Raw genomic sequence first — 22,833 nt, 5'->3', positions numbered from 1 at the left:
TCTTGACCGACTACAAGGATCCTTGTGTTTTAGTAGGATTGATGTGAAGAGCGGATATCATCAGATCCGAATCGTGTCGGGAGATGTCTACAAAACAACTTTTCGGACGACTTTTGGGTTATTTGAGTTTTTGGTGATGCCTTTTGGCCTAACCAATGCTCCTGCAACATTTAACAGGATGATGGACATGATTTTTTGAGAGTACAGACTATTTGTTGGCACTTTCTTTGATGACATGATTGTTTTCTCCAAGGATGAGGCAGAACATAGAGAACATCTGCTATAGGTCTTTCAAGCATTACGAGATCACAAGTTGGTGATTATTGCGAAGAAAAGTGAATTTTTCCTACCCGAGATACACTTTTTGGGACACATTGTCTCAGCAGCAGGAGTGCAGATGGACCCGGCCAAGATAGAGACTATCCGTGATTGGCCTGATTTGAAGAATGTCCATGAAGTTAGAAGCTTCTTGGGCTTGTGTTCGTACTACAGACAGTTCATTAGAAAGTTTGCAGAGGCTTGCTTCCCCTTTGCATATTTTGACACAGAAAGGAGTCCCTTTCTCGTGGGGACGCACAGAGGTGACTACCTTTCAGACATTGAAAGAGAAATTGACTACAGGACCTGTTTTGACTTTGTCGGATTCGCACAAGTCATTCGAAGTATATTGTGATGCTTGTGGTCGTAGTCTGGGTGCAGTCTTAATGCAAGAAGGCCATGTCATTGTATACGAGAGCCGATTGTTCTCAAGGCTGGAATTGACAACACAGGTTTATGAGAAAGAGCTTTTATCCATGCTCTTACTCAGTGGTGACATTACCTACTCGGAGCGGATTTTACTGTCTTCACAGACTATCAGAGTTTACGCTACTTCTTGTCACAGAAGCAGTTATTGAAAAAGCAGATGCGGTGGGCGAACATCTTGTCACAGTTTCACTTCCAGATTGTCCATGTGCAGGGACAAAAGAACTTGGTGGCAGATGCTTTGTCTCGGAAGCTGTTGGTTCTGGCTATTTCCGAGATACATCATAGGAGCTTCGAGGATATGGTCGATCAGTATGCCACAGATACAGATTTTGCAGATATTTTCACTCGTATATGGAATGGGGAGATAGTAGCGGGATACTCCATTTGGGATGGCTACTTGATGAGGAAAACCATGTTGTGCGTTACAGCGCCGTTGAGGGAAAAGGTTATGACTGAACTATCCACCTTTTACGGTATGACTGAACTATCCACCTTTTACGGGTCACCGTGGCATTGCTACCACCTTGAAAGGTGTAGTGAGATACTTCATTTGGCCGAGACTCAAGTAGGATGTGGACGATTTTGTACGCAGTTGCTTGGTATGCCAGAAGGTCAAGTTTGACAGGCATACAGCATAGGGATTGTTACAGCCTTTACCCATACCCAACCGCCCTTGGGAAAGTATTGCAATGGATTTCATTTTTGATCTCCCGAGAACACAGAGTCGTCACGAAGGTATTTGGACTGTTATTGACAGATTTAGTAAGTAAGCTAATTTCATTCCAGTGAAGAAAACAATCAAGCCGGATCACTTAGCGAGACTGTTTGTGGCCCAGATCTTTAGATTACATAGCATGCTTGAGACGATTGTCTCCGACAAGGACCCAGATTCACGAGTTTGTTTTGGAAGGCTATTTGGGAGAACATTGGCACTCGGTTGCAGTTCTTGTCATCGTCCCACCCACAGACTGACAGGCAATCAGAGATTGCCAATTCAGTGGTACTAGATTTATTGAAATCATAAATCTCGGATCAAAAGACTCAATGGGAAAAGTATTTACCTCTTGGTGGAATTTGCCTACAATAACACGATACACTCTTCAACCGGGAAGGCGCCATTTGAGATTATTGAAGGTGCTACGAAGGTTCCACCCTTCCTACGCACAAAAGATAAAATTTTTGAAGCCGATGAGGACATGCGTGACTTGGACACGGCTTTTGCCAAGGTCCTCGAGGCTTTGCAGAAATCTCAAGAAAGACAAAAAAGGCAGCAAATCGCCATCGTCTTGATTTGACATTGAAGGAGAACGATTGCGTGCTCTTACGTTTTGAGAAGGCACGCCTGAGAAAGAAAAAGGGAAAGGAGAGGCTTTTTCCAAAGCTTAGTATGCGATACTACGGATCTTTCCAGATTTCAGAAAAGATAAACGATGTCTCCTTTAGACTGAAGCTGCCCGATACTTGGAGAATTCACAATGATTTTCATGTGAAGGTCTCTTGAAGCCTTTTAAAGGCGATGTGTCCGAAGATGGGGAGCTTGATGAGCAACCCGAAGTGGAAGAAAACGAGGAGATCCTTGTTCCAGAACATATATTGGCACATAAAGACATGAAGATTAAGGGTAAAGCGATAAGGCGGTTCTTGGTTAAATTCAAGAACTATCCTGCATTGGATGCAAAGTGGATGGAGGAGGAGGACCTAGCAGATACTCCTCAGGTTGTGAATCTTTACCTTGAAGCATTGGGATTAGCATAGTCTATCTTAAATGGAACCTCGGACTCAGCTTGGGCGGAATCCGGAGCCTGATGAGCAACCCGAAGTGGAAGAAAACGAGGAGATCCTTGTTCCAGAATAGATATTGGCACATAAAGACAGAAAGATTAAGGGTAAAGCGATAAGGCGGTTCTTGGTTAAATTCAAGAACTATCCTGCATTGGATGCGAAGTGGATGGAGGAGGAGGACCTAGCAGATACTCCTCAGATTGTGAATCTTTACCTTAAAGCATTTGGATTAGCATAGTCTATCCTAAATGGAACCCCGAACTCAGCTTGGCCGGAATCTGGTGTAGCAGGTATGCACAAGAGAGGAGTGGCTCCACTCCTTTGTCAACAGATTGCCTCGATTTTTGATACTAAAGTCATTGATGTCTCTTTGAGTTTCAGGGATACTATGAGCTGACAGTATTCTGCTGTATGACTTTATAAATTGGAATTCTCGACAATATGATACTGATTTGTTCTTGACTTGTGTAAGTGTAGGAACTGATAGACAAAACGACCGCAGCATTTCGGTCTGAAAGATCTCGTTAGACATGGTTGCAATAAGGATTAGTCAATCGGGCATGTGTGAGGTCTCGAGTGGATCTAGATGCGATTGCTAAATACGTTGCCGATAAATCATGGTCTGCGATCCGAATGAATTTTGAATGTGATTTGTCATGTGATGTCAAGTGATGTCCTGTGATGTGACTGTCGATTGGTACATGTGCTAGATGTGTTTTTCCTAGTGCGTCGATACTAACAGTCAGTGTTTGCTAAGACAGTTTATGGCCTCTGTTTGTTTTGCAGGCGTAATCGAGGGTGATTATAATGCTTTCAAGAGGGGGTTATGTCACAAACTGGTGATGTGGCATGGCTGGCAGTACACACATACCAGAGAGTCCCGGAATTCCGCTGTCTTGCTGACGTGGCATCATCGTACGGACCCCTGCGAATTGCGGTGCAGATTGCAGCGGAAAAAGCGCTGGCCGTACAGAACTGTTGACGTGGCAAAAGCTTGCGGAAGTTCCAGCTTTTGGCTACGCAAATTCTTACTCCATGATTGAGAGAGAGAGTTTTTGAGAATGCTTTTAATTGGCAGCTTTTGAGGCTCTGCTTTTGGCATCCCTTGTAATGAATAAATAAGTGGGTAGGGCTCCCACTCTGCAGAGCATCTGGACGCAGAGTCTGAGAGTGAGACCCTCCCACTCCTGTGTACTTTGAGTTGCAGATTAATATAAAAAGAAATACCGATAGGGGCGGCAGTCTTTGGGACCAATATCTCTAGGCATGGAATTTTGCCGAGCCGTGTCGAATCAATTGTGAACTGTGAACTGTTTTGAAGTGAATTCCTGTCGTGTCGCGGTAGCATCTTGACTTGGAGTGTCCAAGTTTATTACACGCCCTCCCCCCTTGGTGGATCTCCTCTTTGCCCTCAACCTGTAGCGTTTCAAAACGCTGTTAGAGGAAGTACCTCCCCTTGGGTGAGCATCTTGAAAAGCTTTGCATTGGGTCTTCTCCAATGATGTCAAATGCGGCTTGAAGCTATGGCGACCTTACTTATGGATCTTTGAGCATCTTGAAAGGGGTTCCTTGGAACGACTTGGGAGTTGTGTGTGACCAACCCTTTGGAGTGCGAGAAGGCGGATAATATTATCTACAAACCTTGTAACTTGAACAAAGCCCAGATTTTGGTGCGGCTTGGCGGAATCTTATAACTCTCGGAGTGCGAGAAGGTACCAGATTACCAGTTCTTTGCAACCTCATCATGGCCTTCCCTTGCTCGAGCACGCCCGACAACAACGACCAAAAGCAACCGAAAGCTATGGATAACGGATCGTCAACCATCCATTTAGCGGCCTTTACACTGGCACAATTCTCAAGGAACCCGACAATTTCTTTGGCTCGAGTTTGTGAAGTCAAAAGCAAATGGAGGAGTTCGCTAGAGGACAGCGGCAAAGGTCAATTGGACAAGGATGCAGTACCAGTACTCAGTTCATTGCCTCGGTACTTGGGAGGTACGACCACAGTTGTTATGATGTGATTCGACGCTTTGTTTGGTTGGGAGTTGGAAGCCAAAGGCAAAAGCAGGAATTCACTTGAAGACAAAGTCAAAGGCAAGCTGGACAGAGATTACGGTAATAAAGATTTGGCAGAGGAGATCGGCATGGCACACGTGGCGGGGGCCACAGTGACCTTGACATCAGACGCTTTGTTTGGTTGGGAGTAGGAAGCCAAAGGCAAAAGCAGGAATTCACTTGAAGACAAAGTCAAAGGCAAGCTGGACAGAGATTACGGTAATAAAGATTTGGCAGAGGAGATCGGCATGGGCCACAGTGGCCTCGACATCAGATTTCTAGTCAAATGATAGGTGGCACCACTAGCTTCAGCCAGAGAGAGGCTTGTGAGTGGCAGAGAGGGGCAAGCATTGCTCCCTATAATTAATTTGGACCCTTGTGTTGGAGTTCAAGTTATTGGTGTTTAAACTCGTAGGTCGGAGTTCAATGCACATGCATTTGGCAGGGAACCAATCAAACGTCTAAAACACTATGGATGGGCACACCAATTCATTGTTGTTGGTCAGATTATGGATAGGATGTGTTCCAACAGTTCATTATCTTGGAGTTTTATATTTTGGACGTGATGTGTTCACAGTTCACGAATGGGGATTATTGGACGTAGTGTGGACTATAGTTCAAAGGTTCTACAAAGGCAACCGATGCTCAAGGTGGCATTACTTTCAGGTACAAAGTTGAGGAGAGCAACACCGAGGTGTATCCAGTATCCCGACCGGTATTGGGGTGTCCATGGTAGCTTCTTCATCGACTTAGTCTCACTGTTGCTGTCTACTATGAGTTGCAGAGAGGGTGTTAAAGTTTAGGCATCTCAAGTGAATTGCCCAATGTGATCCCATTATTTAGTTTGGCTTTTAGGTATTTATTTTATTTATTTGTCAAAGTCTTGAGTAGGGCAATTTATTGGGCTTGCTATATAAGCAACCCCTTGCCTCCATTGTAGACACATTCAGTTATTCATTGCCAAGGTTGATTGGTTCAGTAGACTCTCTCTCTCTCTCTCTCTCTCTCTCTCCCCCCCCCTTGGTCTCTACGCTTCCTCATTGTCGACTTTGACAATAGGTGCATCCAATTTACTGTCACGCAAAGTATGCACCAGCCATTTTGGCATACCTCTAGGCTGCTTATTCTTAGCCCTTTCCACATCAAGTACATGATGTACATTTGCATCAGTAATAGGCTGATCTGTAGCATTTTCTGAAACCCCCATAGGCTGTACATTTGCCTCATTCGAATTTACATTCGAATTTTCACCACTGAAAGGAGGTAATAAACTCTCATAAATGTCCTGTGAGCTTACATTACTGTCTCTAGTACATGTTAACAAGGGCTAAATAGAATCTTCCACGAACATAATATCTTGCGAAACCAAGATACACATTGTTTGCGGATGGTACAACTTGTAATCTTTGCTTTCAGTACTATAACCAACAAAAATGCATTTAACAGCGTTATCATCCAATTTTCTGCGCTGCGTTTAGCATAAGCAAACAACCAAAACGTGCATGCGATCAATAGAAGGCTTTCTATCATGCCATTCTTCATATGGAGTCATAGACTTCAAAGCTTTCGTATGACACCCGTTGAGTACATAAGTAGCACACTTGATGGCCTCAAGCCAAAGTCTTGGCTATTTATTTTACTTATTTGTCAAAGTCTTGGGTAGGGCAATTTATTGGGCTTGCTATATAAGCAACCCCTTGCCTCAATATACTCCCCCCTTCGATTTGAACGGAGGGTGCCCATAATACATTTAAAGATATTTTTAGCTAGAGCCAGAAATTGTTTGAAGCACATAAACACTGCGGACTTAGCTGTAATCGGATACACCCATGCCTGCTTGGAGTAATCATCAATGAAAGCTACGAAGTAAAGGTAATTGCCCAAGGACGGAGTTTGCATAGGCCCACAATCATCACTATGAACAAGTTGCAATCTGCTTGTGGCCCTAACTGAACTGTCCTTTGGAAACTTTAAACATTGCATCTTACCCAAAATACAGCCTTCACAAACATGCTTCATAGGTGCTTCATGAGGCGGCAAAGAAGCAACCATATCAGATTACTGCAAACACAACAAAATGGCAAAATGCAGATGCCCAAAACGTGCATGTCAAAGCTTTGCACGTGAAACAGCCTTTGAATCCAAAACCACATGTGCAAAATTCTGCCCATACTTGTCATACAAAGTGAGCTAGACAGCCCAGAGCATAAAATGCCAGATACAACAATTTCTTCACCAAAATTGAGATCATGAACTCTACATCTGTCATTCACAATTTTGACAAGAAGACCAAGGCTAGCAAGTTCTGATACAGACAAAAGGTTTTTCTTGATCCCAGGTATATAAAGTGCATCAACAAATGTGAAAGAACTGCCACTCTGTAAGGTACAATGGAATTGAATGTTGAACTTTGCTCAAGATGAGTGCTCTGAACTGTGCTCAAGGTTCCTTTTACTTACGAAAGGGAGAGCCTTCCGTTCCTTTAGTGAGAGAGTGCAAATGATCACAAACAAAGTGGGTAAACACTGTGCATGAAAATACTGAGAGTGAGAGATAGAGAAAGAAGAATATGACACCAGACAAGTTGTCAAACCCTCCTCCAAGGGCCCCTCTCTCGATGGCGAGAGAAGTCTATGCTATTGATTGCACAAATCTGGTACAAGATGCTGATGCAAATTCTCTGCTGGTGGCACAGGGCGAGTCTCAAAGATGCGGAAGCAACAGGCCCGCCAGATCAACCAGAGTGTTAGGCCACTGATGAGCTCCCAACACTCCTCTCTCTCACTGCACCACTCCTGTGGAGTAAGCTCTGTGGCAGGCTGGAGTGTAGGTCGCCCCTCCTGCATCACTATCATCCTGCTGGTGGAAGATAGCTCAAACTGAAGTGCCGGGCCCGTGAGGGTGGACCAAGCTGTACTGTCGAGCCGTGGAAAGAGCAGGTATCAGCCGAAGAACTCGAAGCCACACCTACTGTGGCAAAGGATAGTCCCAAAGACAGTGACGCTGACTCTCCACAAGATGGTCACAAGCTGCACGTGCGGCCGAGAGACCACTATGCACTAGCCAGCTCCCAACTGCTATAGCTTTGTGTGTGACCAGCCACTGAAACAAGGTGACTCGCCTCGGCTGTCTGGAGTCCCACAACCTCTCCCAGAAGGCTGCCAAGAACTCAGCTGTGAGACCCTCTTCCTGCCAATGAGGTGCTGCAGTGGGGCAGGCCTCTCTCTGTGCTACTAGTATATGACGTCCCAGTCGAACAGTGTATTGAAAGAACGGGACACTTGGGTGGTGTGCAGAAGAGAAAGGGTCCCTCCAAAGCGACTCACTAGGATCCCACTGAACTCGTGCCAATGGACAACACTTCCAAGCCCACAACCTCCAATGTCCAGTCTCAAGAGCTGCTGAGTCAGGTTCGATGACACAAGTCCCCCCACAGATGCCCACCATTCGGATCCTCTGAAAACAGCACTCTGCCACCTGCGGGGCCTCTATTGCAACTCGCTGGAAGCGTCCCTCACCCTGTAGCTCGAAGAAAAGGGATGGAACAGTCTCTGAGCAGGCCCGGACTGAGATGAGAACCTCCAATCGTGTGAAGGCTCCCATCCACCTGGTGCTATTGGCTCGAGAGGTGTGAGCCACTCAGCTGGAACTGCCTTTGAGATGTCCTGGCACATGCTCTGCACCTCTCTCATGCCCTGTAGCTGGAAACCCTGCACCTCCTCTGACAAGCCTGAAAACTATAACGAGTCATGGGACCCCAAGAAACATGAGGCCGACTACCAACCAAGTGGCCTCTCTGAGTGCTAACCATGGGGTTCCAAACAAGGGGCTGCCATAGACGCTCCTCCGTGCAAGTACGTTGTCGCTGCTCCAGGCCTCGCCGTAAGAGCTCCCAAGATCGAAGCAAACTCACAGCGAAGCGGTCCTCCAGTCTCCTGCTCAAACCAACTGCGCATCTCTGTGAAGATCCATCTGGTCGAAGGTCGCCAGGGGCCTCCAGCCTGAGGCACCCTAGCACGAAGCAGCTGTAGCAAGAACTCCTTCCAGGGCTCCTCACCTGGAAAAAGTCCTTTGACTATGAACTTCCCAAGAAGGGCTCTGCTCTGCTGTGCTGGGTCAATGATCCCAAGCCCTGCCTGTGAACAAGGAAGAGTGATGACGTGCCAAGCCACTTTGGCTCGGGCTACCTGAGTGTCATGTCCTGACCAAAGGAAGTTCCTGATCAGCCTCTCTACCTAGTTGATACAAGAACTCGAGAAGATCCAGCAAGAAGTGATGTACCACATAGTCGCCAACAACACCTGGTTGGCCACCACTACTCTGCTAGCCAAAGAAAATCATGCTGAGCTCCAGTGTAACAACTTCCTCCTGATAGACAGGAGGAGGGGAGCAATCTGCTGCTCGGGAGACAATTCCAAACCAACTTGACAGCCCAAGTACCGAACTGTAGTCCCTGGGGGAATCCACCTAAAACCCTCTCCTTGCATTCTCGAGGCTGGCTTGGATGGGGAGTAATCCGCATCCGAGTGTCCTCTAGATAGGCGTGACTGCAACGAGTGCCTGGCCCAAGCCCAAGCCCAAGCAGAGCGAGCCGTACGTAAAGCAACCTCCTCTGTCCAGGAGTCCTCATGAATGTGTACATAGCATGGCAAGCATTGTGTATTGGCAAAGAAGTAAACCACAATGTGTTTACATCCTGCTGTATCCGGAGGTGTCACCGCAAACTTGGGCAATGGCCACAAAGTCTGAAGCATGTCTGAAACTCCAAGTTCTCCCATGTGGTGAGAGAACTCTAGGATATGTGTGTGCAACCATCCCAACATTGAGTCCAGAGTCCACTCAGCCTGGTCCCTGCCGCAAAGGGGAAAGGAGAAGCCAACCACTGAGTCCAAGTCCTCTGTCCCCCTAGCTGCAAGGAACAGAACATGGACCCTGAAGCAGGCTGCCTCATGGTCTGCTGAGGGGTCGCTGAGAAAACGAGTAAAGTCGTAGTCGAAGAAGTCGCATCGGCGCCGGATGTCGATGCTCGTCAGACCACGAGGGTTAGTTGCAAGGGTAGACGTCTGTACTTGTAGAGGGGGTCGCAAGAAAGGCTGTCCCTCTCTCGCCAAGCGACTCGTGGCAAAGGCGTTGCCAAGAGATCTCCTAGCAGTCGGAGAAGGCCCTGCCCCCTGGGTTGACTGTGGAACTGGAGCGGGAGTAGGAGCAGGGGGAAGAGGTGGAGAAGAGGGGCGGGGGGGAGCGGCAGAGGTAGAGGGGCGGGGGGAAGAGGCGGCGGGGGGGAGGATGATGAGGAGGGGGGGAACTCTGGGGGGGGAGGGGCTGTCAAGGGTGAAGCTGGGGTGGGGGCTGGAGCAGGGACCTCATCCTGCTCAAGAGGACCGAAATTCCCCGTGGGAACCCACTGCTGCTGGGTAGGCGCCTGAGGACCACTCTGAGTGCCAGGTTGTCGCTGTGGCCCCTGCCGTCGTCGACCACGGACCTGCTGCCATCCCTCCTCCGCTGGAGCCCCAGGCTCAGAGGGTGGCTCTGCATGTGTGCGTCGTGTCTTTGTCTGTGGTTGCCGGCCAGCCCTTGCAGGCTGGGGCTGAGTCTGTGGTGTAGGTCGAGGCCTCCTTCGTGGACAGGCCTTCGCAAGATGGGCCATTTGTCGACAAATGAAGCACTGGTTCGGGAGGCCCGAATACTCCACACGTTGTCCAAACCAACCCCCACTCACCCGAGGCAGAAGAATGACCTTCGGGAGTGTGTGTGTCCCTAACCAGAACGCAAACTGAGGGAATGCCAGCTGCCTTGGCAGCTACTAAGGCTGCCGTGCGAGGTGTCTCCAGGACAGTCCCAATGGCTGAGCCTATTCTGGACAAAAGTGGTAAGTACTCCCTCCGCAAACTCGGAAAGGAGATGGAGATGGGGATGTCTGCCTCCTCTACCAGAACATTCGAAGCAGGGTCAAAACTATGTCTCCACTGTCGAAAGTGGGCTCGAGCTGCTCGGATGGTCAATGGACTCATGGCCATGACCTTGGACACCAACTCGGAGGTCTCAAACTCGATATGATAGTAACCTCGTCCGAGTATCTGTACGTCCAAGATCTTGCCCACCTCCGCGAGAGGGCGGGCTTGGAGGAGGTCACGTAGCTTCTCCTCTGCTGGGTCGGGTGCCGAGAATCTTGCAGATGACAAAAGTCGCCTGCAAGCGCTCTACCTCTGTGGCTAGGCTCGCTTGCTCCGTAGGCGAAAGAGCAAGTCGAATGGTGGGCTCAGCGGGGTCGGGCGAGGGGGCTTCGGACGAGTCCCTCTGTGGCGGAGCTGGAGCCTCTATCTATGTCTACTGTTGTGGCGGAGAAGCGGAAGGAGAAAATACTCTGCAACAAAACGTGCGAGCATTGTCCAAAGAACAACACTGCCAGAGCCAGATGCAGGGAATCTTCGCGAATGAGGTGGAGAGCGAAGAGAAACAGAGGGGGGGGGGGGGGCTGGAAAAGGCAGCGGGCGGGGGGTGGTAGCACGAGAGGGCAACGGGTCGGTAGCGGATAAGGCGGGCAGGGGGGTGGTAGCTCGAGAGGGCAGCGGGAGGGGGGTGGCAGCGCGAGAGGGCAGTGGGTAAGGCGGGCAGGGTTGCGCGCAGCAGGGGGGGGGGGGGGGGGGGGGGGGGGGGGGGGGGGGGGGGGCGGGCTGGGTTGCCGCGCGCGAGAGGATAAGCAGGGCCACAGCGCGAGGGTAGCGGGGGGGGGGGGGGGCGATGGCGCAGGGACGGGGGTGCTAGCAGCAGCGAGCGCACAGGTTCTCCTTATGTTCGGCTATTTATTTTACTTATTTGTCAAAGTCTTGGGTAGGGCAATTTATTGGGCTTGCTATATAAGCATTCCCTTGCCTCCATTGTATACACATTCAGTTATTCATTGCCAAGGTTGATTGGTTCAGTAGACTCTCTCTCTCTCTCTCTCTCTCTCTCTCTCTCTCTCTCTCTCTCTCTCTCCCCCCTTGGTCTCTACGCTTCCGCATCGTTGACTTTGACAATAGGTGCATGATGCATCCAATCTACTGTCACGCAAAGTATGCACCAACCATTTTGGCATACCTCTAGGCTGCTTATTCTTAGCCCTTTCCACATTAAGTATATGATGTACATATGCATCAGTAATAGGCTGACCTGTAGCATTTTCTGAAACCCCCATAGGCTGTACATTTGCCTCATTCGAATTTACATTCAAATTTTCACCACTCAAAAGAGGTAATAAACTCGCATAAATGTCTTGTGAGCTTACATTACTGCCTCTAGTACATGTCAACAAGGGCTAAATAGAATCTTCCACGAACATAACATCTCGTGAAACCAAGATACACATTGTTTGCGGATGGTACAACCTGTAACCTTTGCTTTCAGTACTATAACCAACAAAAATGCATTTAACAACGTTATCATCCAATTTTTCTGCGCTGCGTTTAGCATAAGCAAACAACCAAAAACGCGCATGCGATCAATAGAAGGCTTTCTATCATACCATTCTTCATATGGAGTCATAGACTTCAAAGCTTTCGTAGGACACCTGTTGAGTACATAAGTAGTACACTTGATGGCCTCAAGCCAAAACGAATGTGATAAAGCTTGACTCTTGACCATACATCGTGCCATCTCCGTAAGCGACCTGCTTTTTCTTTTAGCAACACCATTTTGCTGAGGTGTATTCGGCACTGTACATTGGTGTTTTATGTCACGACTAGCTAGAAATGCGTTAAAACTCATGACACATATACTCCCCCCTTCGATTTGAACGGAGGGTGCCCATAATACATTTAAAGACATTTTTAGCTAGAGCCAGAAATTGTTTGAAGCACATAAACACTGCGGACTTAGCTGTAATCGGATACACCCATGCCTGCTTGGAGTAATCATCAATGAAAGCTACAAAGTGAAGGTAATTGCCCAAGGACGGAGTTTGCATAGGCCCACAATCATCACTATGCACAAGTTGCAATCTGCGTGTGGCCCTAACTGAACTGTCCTTTGGAAACTTCAAACACTGCATCTTACCCAAAATACAGCCATCACAAACATGCTTCATAGGTTCTTCATGAGGCGGCAAAGAAGCAACCATATCAGATTACTGCAAACGCAGCAAAATGGCAAACTTCAGATGCCCAAGACGTGCATGTCAAAGCTTTGCACGTGAAATAGCCTTTGAATCCAAAACCGCATGTGCAAAATTCTTCCCATACTTGTCATACAAAGTGAGCTAGACAGCCCAGAGCATAAAATGCCGGATACAACAATTTATTACCAAAACTGAGATCATGAACTGTACATCTGTCATTCACAATTTTGACAAGAAGACCAAGGCTAGCAAGTTCTGATACAGACAAAAGGTTTTTCTTGATCCCAGGTACATAAAGTGCATCAACAAGTGTGAAAGAACTGCCACTTTGTAAGGTGCAATGGAATTGAATGTTGAACTTTGCTCAAGATGAGTGCTACAAACTGTTCTCAAGGTTCCTTTTACTTACGGAAGGGAGAGCCTTCCGTTCCTTTAGTGAGAGAGTGCAAATGATCACAAACAAAGTGGGTAAACTCTGTGCATGAAAGTACTGAGAGTGAGAGATAGTGAAAGAAGAATACGACACCTGACAAGTTGTCAAACCCTCCTCCAAGGGCCCCTCTCTCGATGGCGAGAGAAGTCTATGCTATTGATTGTACAAATCTGGTACAAGATGTTGATGCAAATTCTTGGCGCTTCAATGCAATGTGGTTCTAGGTCGGAGACGACGATGTGAGAGTAGGGCTGAAAACTGAATGCTTTGCGAATCTGCAACTGTCGACGATGACGGGGCTGATCTGAAGCTAAGTGCCGAAATCTGCTAACGAAAAACGCTGAACCTGCTGGCTGAAAAACGCTGAATCTGCTGGCTTGAAAAACGCTGAATCTGCTGGTGAATGTCAAGGTTGAAAACGCTAGCAAACCAAGGCTGAAAACGCTGTCAAACCAGGGCTGAAAACGCTAGGTAGATCAGGCTGAAAACGCTAGGGTTGTGGAGGGGTTCTTGCTTTGAGAAGGTTTCTAGAGGGCTTGCTGGAATTAGAAGCCTGTGCTCTCCTTTCCTCATCTGCCAGAAACCACTAGCACTAGGTTTTCTTTTATACAAGCTTGGCTTAATTGCCCTATCCAGTTTCCAACAAAAGTCACTTAATCATAATAAGTGGAAAATGGCTAAAATAGGGAAAATAGGTTTTCTGCACTGTAAAATGCTCCTGATGGAATCTGTTGGTAATTTTGATGATCATGTTGTGTGCAACCAGAGGATATGCATCTACTCTAAGTGCCTGGGCATGCACCGTCTGCGAACAGACTCACAAAAGTGCCAGAACACTTCCTAAGCTAGGCTAACTGAACCCTTGTCATGAAGTAGCTTGTCCACATACACATAGTGTTAGATGTGCACGTGATACACTCATATCAGTTAACAAAATCTTTTCAACCCCCTTGACTGGATAAGAGGCATTGTTGGCACAAGTGATTGTATTCCCATGAGGGATAGCCTCGAGAGAGGTACACAAGTCACAATATGAGGTAATGTGCTTTGTTTGTAGCAGCACTGTTAAAGTACCACACATGTGAATCTGCAACATTTGACATACATGCATCATGGACAGAAGGATCATAAGTGCAGTTTGCACTAAAAGCCCATTCTGCATCTACATCAGCATTACAATCTCCTTTCACAAAAGACTCTACAATAGTTGTACTTGTAGTGGAACCGGTCTCTTTCTTCTTAGCCTCTTTTGCCTGCTTAATCAAGTGATCATTAGCTTTACAATAATGGCAACGCATCTTCTTTTTGTCCTTTTCACTAGAATTCCCACACGAGGTGCTACCAACAAAAGGTTTGGAAACAAGTGATTGAAGAACCATGAGAAGTGGCTACATTGCTTTTACCATTTTTTCTTTAAGCAACAATAAAAGAGTGTTCAACTGCACATTGTCTAGCCCTATTTTTTCTTAAAAGTGACTCTTTCAACAACAATGTGCATAATGCATTAAACTTGACAACATCAAGATTTCCTTGGGTCATAAGTCTCCAAGTACTAGCAAAAGTATGATAAGAATCTGGCAATTCATCAAGAACAGTCTGCAGAAGGAAACTACCTGAAATGACTTCGCCTACAGAAATGAGTTGCTCATTGATATCCTTGATACCAGGAAGGAAAGTGTCCATGTCATCTTCCTCATGCATAATCTGTGATTCCAGCTCTTTACGCAGCAATGCAATTTTAGCCTCATTGCGACTTGCATAAAGACCAACCAAAATATCCCTAGCCTATTTAGCTGATTGAAGTTTGAACAGAGCGAATGTGAGGAGTGATAGTGCGCTTCACAGGTAATGCAATTAATGCATGAGCCTGCGCATCTCTAACATCCCAAAGAGCTTGCTCAGCTGTAGCTCTAGGAGCAGCAATCCTGCCACCGAAACCTGCAACATCCTCAACATCTCCTGTATCCACAGAACTAGGATGTACATCAATGCCCTGCGCAACATTCCAAACGTCCTTTGACACAAGAACATGTTGCATCATGTAAGCCCACATTGGGTAATTGTCCCCATCCAATTTATCCTCAGCAACAAACATCTTGAACAGATTTGTGTTGTTGTCAGCCATGGCGAGTGCCTACACCTGATGTGAAAATTGTCCGAAAAGAGAAGAAACAAAGTGAGGCCAACACGTGCTATGTAGCACAACCCGTAGAAGACTGTAAGGGAACTGCTATGCAGAAAATGGCATTGACAAAAATTAAGGTTACATCTGTACGTCCGTACGGGTTCTATCCGTACAACACAACTGTACAATACGGATCCGTACGGATGCTTTTAAAAATAAAAAATAAAAATTTGCTGCCCTATTTCAGCTGACTAGGCCTCTTTCGAAAAACGCGTTGCTGCGGCTGAGCGCGACTAGTTTTAGCAGAGATACAGGTACTGTGCATTGTGTGCTCCTCTCTTGCAAGTAAAATGCCTTGCAAACCCAACCCATTGTGGGACACGCACACACACGTGATCGGATTAGTGACTATGTCGGCTCAACAAGGGTCGGGTACTTGTCAGTGGTAGTTCAAGTATTGTGGGGAAAGCATGACAAGTACTATTACTCATGTTCTCAAGCATCTTACAGGGATAGGTACTACAAATCATTGCGATGGCTGTGAGAAGATCCCATTCAGTGGTCGGTTCTGAGGGGTTTTTCGTAGAATCAAATCAATAGTGTGACCTTTTGGTCTTTTTGGAAGCAACTCACCCGATAAACTCTTCGAGAACAATTGGGATAAACTTGAAGGAAATTTTGTCATTTCGACTCTAACTCAAAAAAAACTCGAATCCTCAGATTCATCCATAGGTCTTAGAAAGACCACCACATCATTCTTGTGATGCCAAGGCATGCCCAAAAGCACAACACGCTCCTCAAGTGGCATGATATGGAAGTGCTCGTGCCCTACATAATCTTGACAATGCAAGCGAAGCTTGCGAATGAGAGGCGTTATGGTGACTTCATGCACTCGTACTACGAGCACTGCATCCATTTGTGGTCACATGTCCTTGGGGCTTGACTACAAGACGAGCCGCCATCTCAATAGAGATAAGGTTGGCCTTGGCTCCCATGTAAAAAAATATTAAGGCCTCCCGATCTTGCACTTTGCCCCACACTCTAGCTCAATACTCTCACCATCGTGTTAATTGTGCGTCCCCATAAAATTTGGTACAAGTCATACTTTCGTCTTTCCCTTCTTAGCCGCTCGTTGCTTTGCCGCTTGTCTTCTTCCTCCGATAACACATCTTGTCTGCAATGCCAACAACAAATTAATATTGCAAGGGGAGTGTGTTCTGGCTAGAGCATGAGTGGCACTCTAGCTGCTTGTCTTATAATTAAGAGTGCTCTTTATTGAGTTTTTGGCTTGCTTCTTTCCACTTACTTCTGAATGACCATCTCACGCAGGTTTCAAGAGTAAAATTGATGCTGATGAAGTCCAATAACTAACATTTTTATTTCAATCTTTCAGATATCCTAGGTTTCAAGGTTCTCCCCTACATTGCAAAGGAGGCATATAATGAGGTGTATCAGCATTTGGGACTAGGATGATGGGTATGGCCTCTGTTTAGGGTACTTCTGGAGGATGCAGATTGGCGTCTATAAAACAAAACCTCTGATGGCACCTAATAAATTCAATAAAAGTGGGGAGCTTAAAAATCCACTTATTGTTTGACTTAGTAACACACTATTTTGATGTTTAGATCTTTAGCGCTTTTAGTAGTTTTGCTCTTGCTTGACAAATGCTAGCCTTTATCATGGTTAAGATGCGCATCACCTCCGGAGGGTGATAGAAACTCAGTTCGCTGGTTTTATAGAGTACGCTCAAAGCATGAATGACCTTTATACAATCCTGGACCTACTCTTGGGCACTGATGACGTGAGTAGGGATGTCATAGCTGTTGTCCAAGCTATGCATGATAAAGGTGATATTCTTATTCTTCCTATTTGGACAAGCAGCAAAGTTGAGGTTACATTTTTTCAAGTTTAGATCTTTGTACTTCTTTGGTTATTTTCAGCCTCTTCTTCGTAGGTTCGTAGTAGTATTCAATCCTATTGTTTAGCTTACATCAGGATTTAAGAGTTTGTTCCTTTAGAAGTTGTTGTGTGGAGTCTGATTAAGTTTTTGAGATGTCTTATCCTTGTTAGTTTAAAGTTGAGTACTTGTTTCAAGTTTTAGTCAAGTAAACTGTTTCAACTTAATTTGCTTATGCCTCCTCTAAAAACATTTTTAAGTGAATAATCTTTTGTTTAGTCTAGTTTTGTTTAGTAGCAAATAAAGTGATTCAACTTTTTCTTTTCTCCTTGTTTTCTTGTGTCCCTTGCTTATGTAGTTTTGTGAATGTTTTATCCCCTCTTATAATTGGTGAGTTCAAACTATTTTGAACGTATGAAGGTATATCTTTGTATGCACCTATGCCCACCTGCCCTTCTTGGTTTGCATTAGATCTTTGACACAAAGAAACATCAATTTTTTTAATAATAGGTTTTGTTATTTTGGTCTTGCTTTTGTTTTTCTTGCCCCAATATTCTCTCCTTTTTCCCTGCCCGATTTCCTACTCCGTCTTTGGCCTTGGCTTCCATTTCCAATCTCAATGGGTCGGGTGATGGAAGTTGGAAGCTTCTTCTCGTGATTAATTCCAATAGTATATTTACGGATAAAAGAATTCATCAGACTGGAGATGCAAAATATAGACAAAGGAGGTGAAAAGCTGCTCTTCTTACATTCCAAATTTATAATCTTTTGGAGGGTGAAAAGCTTTAATTTATCTGCATGTCTTCATCGATAGCGAATCAAAGGAACTGGTCTGTCAAAGGAAACTTAGAGTTTGATAAGTTATTATACTAAGTTGTTCAGTTTATCTCAGTCGAGGTATGGTAGACTCAACCAATCAGTGAATTGGTTGTTTTGTTTTGTGACTTTGATGGTGGCTTAGTAAGTCATCATGATCTATGAGAGGTGGATGGGTCTCGAATTTCTAATTTCTGGAGCTTCTGATTAGTTGCTATGATTTTGATCTTAACTTCTTTGTGACAACAGGGTGGATTGGTTACAGCGATGGCTCTAGATAAAGGCATGCTGCTTGGCTTCATCTCTTCAGATGGTAATGAGGTAACTGCTTGTTGAGGATGTGCTACAAGTCTTGTGCTTATAAAATAGCATGGATTTTTAATTTCCCTCAATTTGGAAGCTCAGTTCTAAAGAGCTGCAGGTTGTATTAAAATCAAGACAATTTGGAGGAAACGTGCAGTTCAGGTTTGTCTCCATGTTGAGAGGGGTTGAGTAAGGTTGTGCATGTGGACATCTCATGTGTAGTTTTCTCAAAGAGGTTGGTTGCTTGAAAAAGGCTGGATGGTGACCTTATTAAAGGATGTCTTGCCACATCAAAGGAGGAAGCTAAACACCTGGAAGATGGCACTTGGGGTGATTATGCCCTAGGTGCTGTGTATGCCTTAAAGAAAAGGGGATACATAATCAACAAGGCAAGTATGAACACGGAGAGCATATGTCATCTTCCATATTTAGTGCAATACTGGAGCTTAGACCGACTAAAAGGACTGGTTTGAACACAGGGAATCTATGGATTCGTTGATGGTCTTAAGGGACTTCATAGTGCTGGAATAAGCTCTTCAGCTGCTGTAAGTTCATGCTATCTTTTGGCAGGGACAGCCCATACAATTTCCTTTTTGTCCTAAACATTTTTGAGTATTGGCTGTTTATTGATGCTTATGTAATTATACTAATTGTTGCATTAAGTTTAACACTGTCATCCTCAATAAGAAAGCAAGTATTTGTGAAACTGGGTTTGTTTGGCTCATTTGGCAAGCACTCCTGTGCACTTGGCAAGTAGCAGACACCTATCCCTGCCTTGGATTTGTACCAGCAAGTTTCACTTTCAGAAACGAAAAGGATTCCTCTCCAAAGATGCATTTTTAAGATAATTCTCTCTCTCTCTCTCTCTCTCTCTCTCTCTCTCTCTCTTTGTTCTAGTAGTAGTATCTTTGTTCTAGTTCTTTTGTACCCAGACATGGTATTAGGTTCACCATTTTGTAACAGATTGGTCTCATAGGTCATTTTGGCCTTTTGAAGACATTAATATAACATTTCATTTCATTTTTCTCTCTCTCTCTCTCTCTCTCTCTCTCTCTCTCTCTCTCTCTCTCTCTCTCTCTCTCTCTCTGGCCCGACATGCACGACGCTTGGTCAGACTACTGACCATGGAGGAGATTGATAAGATCCGCCAGCGACCGATGATGGATCTCCTGTGATTTAGCCCTTTCGGAGGATACATCCACATTGTGTTGTGTTGACAGGATTCTATAGTAGTATTCTCTCTCTTTTTTTTAGCACCCTTTTTATTTTTGTTACTCAGACCTTGTATCAGATTCACCACATTGTAACTTTCTGGTCTCACAGGTCACTTTGGCCTTTTTGAAGACGTTAATATAACATTTCATTTCTCTCTTTAAAGCAGCAATATCGGAATCGTGATACCAGGGGACCAAGAAGATCAATCTATTGTGAACAAGGAGAGGAGAGTGAGCATTTAAGGTGGAGGCTAGCTCCTCCCCCTTGTAGCTCTCTTATGAAGTCACTCCTCATGAGTCTCTCAAGGTGCCCTGTCTTGTGTCTGTGCTAGCATATCTCTCCCCTCCATCGCTTGCTGCAGTCGTCTAGGCTATGCCCAGAATGAATTGTTGCAATTCCAAATTGCATTATGAATACCTGTGGGTGGGCTAGCGTGTGTTCCATAGGCCCCACAAATTGCTAGTCTATGGACAGATCATCGATGATGACTTGATTGTCCCCAAACTGGTTGAAAGCTGCCAAGGTTGGATTAGTACGCAGGTACGGATCCTTTCCACAGCGTATGTACTATATGTACGGATCTGTACGTACGGAAAGGGTCTGCACACATTTTTTTAATAAAAATGTCCTTATAATAAAAAATAGCGGCCAATGAGGACGCCTTGGATTTGCGAGGGTTTTTTAGCCTTCTAATATGAATTGCAGATTGTATAAGCCTCTGGAAACACAACTTGCAGCAATATTAAAAATTTGCGGACTTCATAGTCTATTTATATGCCCTGTACGACATTTGTATGTACTATGCTCGCCTCTTTGTGACGAGCCATTTGTTTGCAGTACTTTGATCTGTTATTTTTAGTAGTTTCATTGTCTACAATCGTCTGGTTTGAATTCAAGTGTTTAAACGTGAATGGTGACATGTTCTTCAAGTGTATAAGTTTCAGTATTCACTGACTTCGTATTGCCATTGAATTTCATTAAGTGTGTCTTGCTTGAAAGTTTGTAGATGATATTTGCTGGTTATTCAATAGGCGACTTGTGCTTTTAAATCTTCTAGAAAATCCTAGATAGTTTACGTTATTTTACAATGGTACGTATTTTACGTACACAAACTTTTCTTGTATGGAATAAAGTTCAGTAACGTACGTATCCCGGCCATATAGTATGCACGGTTCCACCTTGAAGCTGTGGCTCTATAGCGTGCTGACCAAACTTCTGTTTCGGAAAAATCTTTGTCATCTTCTTGCCTTCCATCTGGACCTTGTCCTTCGACATCTGGTCTGAATCCTCATTCTTGAATGACAACTCTATTGTGAGCAAGTCATAGCCATCATGTGCGTGGGCCTTCATTCTCTGAAAGCTTTTTGCATTAGGCAATACCTCTTCAACTCAAGAGGCAACCCACAGCAGTTTCTCTCCATTTGCTCATGGAGGTTGACCCAAGGTTGCATTCCAAATGTGTATTTATCAGTCTTTCCATACCAACTATAAATACGGTACCCGTATTTAGTACCGTACGTATTGGTTGTAATTGATATGCACACACAAATACACATACATGCGTGTATGCATGCATGTATCTAGGGCTGTGCACATATGATGTTTACGTGGATGTATGTATCTCTGAAAGCTTTCTGCTTTGAGCAATACCTCTTCAACTCAAGAGGCAACTCGCAGCTGTACCTCTCCATCTACTCGTCGAGGTCAACCCAAGATTGCATTCCAAATGTGTATTTATGAGTTTTTCCATACCAACTATAAATACAATACCCGTATTTAGTACTTTGATATGCACACACAAATACACATACTGTCACAAGACGGGCACCACATGCCAATAGAAAAGAACAGACTGAACAGACTTTTAGCACTTCAATAACAACTGAACTGAGAGAGAGAGAGAGAGAGAGAGAGAGAGAGAGAGAGAGAGAGAGAGAGAGAGCACACGTGACACGAAGTGGCGGAATTCCACCCGAGAGAGTATTGGCCCCAAACCTTGGCACCCCTTTCAGTATTTCTTTATATTGCATCATCAAAGTATAAGCCAATACTCCATCCTCTGCACCTTCGTCCAGAAGCATACCAGAGAATGAGCCCATGGCTCATATTTAAAGGCCCCCAAAAGTAGTTTACATGAAAAACTCTAAACTCAAAAGCATCCGGTACAAAAGCAGGTGCTCAAAAGCTGCCAACGTAAATCACGGAAATCCGTATAGCTGCCACGTCAACAGTCAGTGCAAAACGTAGAAATCTGTACAGTTTGCCTCATCATCATATCAACGGAAAATCCAGGTTTTCCGTACAATTGCCACGTCATCAGCTCCACGCAAAATCCTTCTATGTGTGGGGGGGTCCTGCTTTATTTATATGCCTTTATGTCACTTGAGCCCCATCGGACGGGGTCCCATAAGTTGGCAGGACTTCTTCTTCTGCTGTGGCTTGTTCTTCTTAGGGTTTAGGCCCCTCGGCCGTAATCTGAAGGTTGGCTCTGTTCTTTCAATATCCTTCAACAGTAGGCGGAAGAGTTGCAGAAAGCTCTCTCCCATCCAGAAGTTCAGAAGATTCTTCATACCCTTGAGAAAGGGAAGGAGAAAGTGCCGATGGGATTGGGAGAAATCCCACAAAACCCAAAGACGCAAGAACCAAAGAAGATCCTTTAATTGGAACCTCCCACATGCACGAGAGACAGACACGTCAGCAGTTTGTGACACATACATGCGTGTATCCATGCATGTATCTAGGGCTGTGCACGTATGATGTATAATGCATGTACGTATGTGTGTATAGTACACATACATACAAGTATGTGTGTACAGTATATACATGCATGCATGTATGAATACATGCATGCATGTATGAATACATGCATTTGTAGGTATGCAAGCATGCATAAGTAGACATGTACGTCTATTTGTATTCAATCCCTACCGATTTTTTCGCAGTGGTAGTGATTACCCATACTGTGAAACGTTTTGTAACGTGATTTTGTTATGGTACTAATTGTAGCTATCTAGAAGGATACACTTTTGTCATACAACCAAAGTTCTAGAACATTTTTCTATTTGTGACTTCTTTCCAGATGGTCAACCTCCAGGTGATTCCAGGTAGTCAAGATATTGCCTTATATGCTGGTGTCAAGCATAGGGAAGCAAACAACTATTTGAATCCCACCCATGTCTTTGGTGCTTGCCCATGTAGTATTATAGTTGACCACCATAGCAAAGCATTCTCTCTGAGATTCAATGAATTTGCCAAGAGAAATCGGTATCAAGATGTTGCAATGAAGCAAGCGTTTTCTTCTCATCTTGAGGCCCTGAAAACATGTCGAGTTTGACGTTTTGGCCTCAATGCAAACGCTAGGGATGC

At 45.1% G+C, this 22,833-nt stretch overlaps 1 protein-coding gene across 8 annotated transcripts in view; it reads left to right on the top strand.

Annotated features, from left to right (window-relative positions):
* Positions 1 to 22,833, top strand: part of GALAK (galacturonic acid kinase) — an 81,476-nt gene that overhangs the window by 23,990 nt on the left and 34,653 nt on the right. For 6 of the 8 annotated variants that reach the window (XM_086522934.1, XM_086522928.1, XM_086522931.1 and 3 more), the window contains 4 exons: positions 18,199 to 18,270; positions 18,371 to 18,414; positions 18,506 to 18,641; positions 18,732 to 18,797. In XM_086522934.1, coding sequence (XP_086379060.1) covers positions 18,199 to 18,270; positions 18,371 to 18,414; positions 18,506 to 18,641; positions 18,732 to 18,797 — 318 coding nt within the window. Of the gene's footprint in view, positions 1 to 18,198; positions 18,271 to 18,354; positions 18,415 to 18,505; positions 18,642 to 18,731; positions 18,798 to 22,833 lie in introns of all 8 variants that reach the window. The other 2 variants (XM_086522936.1, XM_086522935.1) reach the window with 1 other exon arrangement.

Source organism: Adiantum capillus-veneris, chromosome 11 (assembly GCF_014529385.1).
Source record: "Adiantum capillus-veneris isolate H3 chromosome 11, ASM1452938v2, whole genome shotgun sequence".
NCBI lineage: Eukaryota > Viridiplantae > Streptophyta > Polypodiopsida > Polypodiales > Pteridaceae > Adiantum > Adiantum capillus-veneris.
This window is presented reverse-complemented; position numbering and strand designations above follow the sequence as displayed.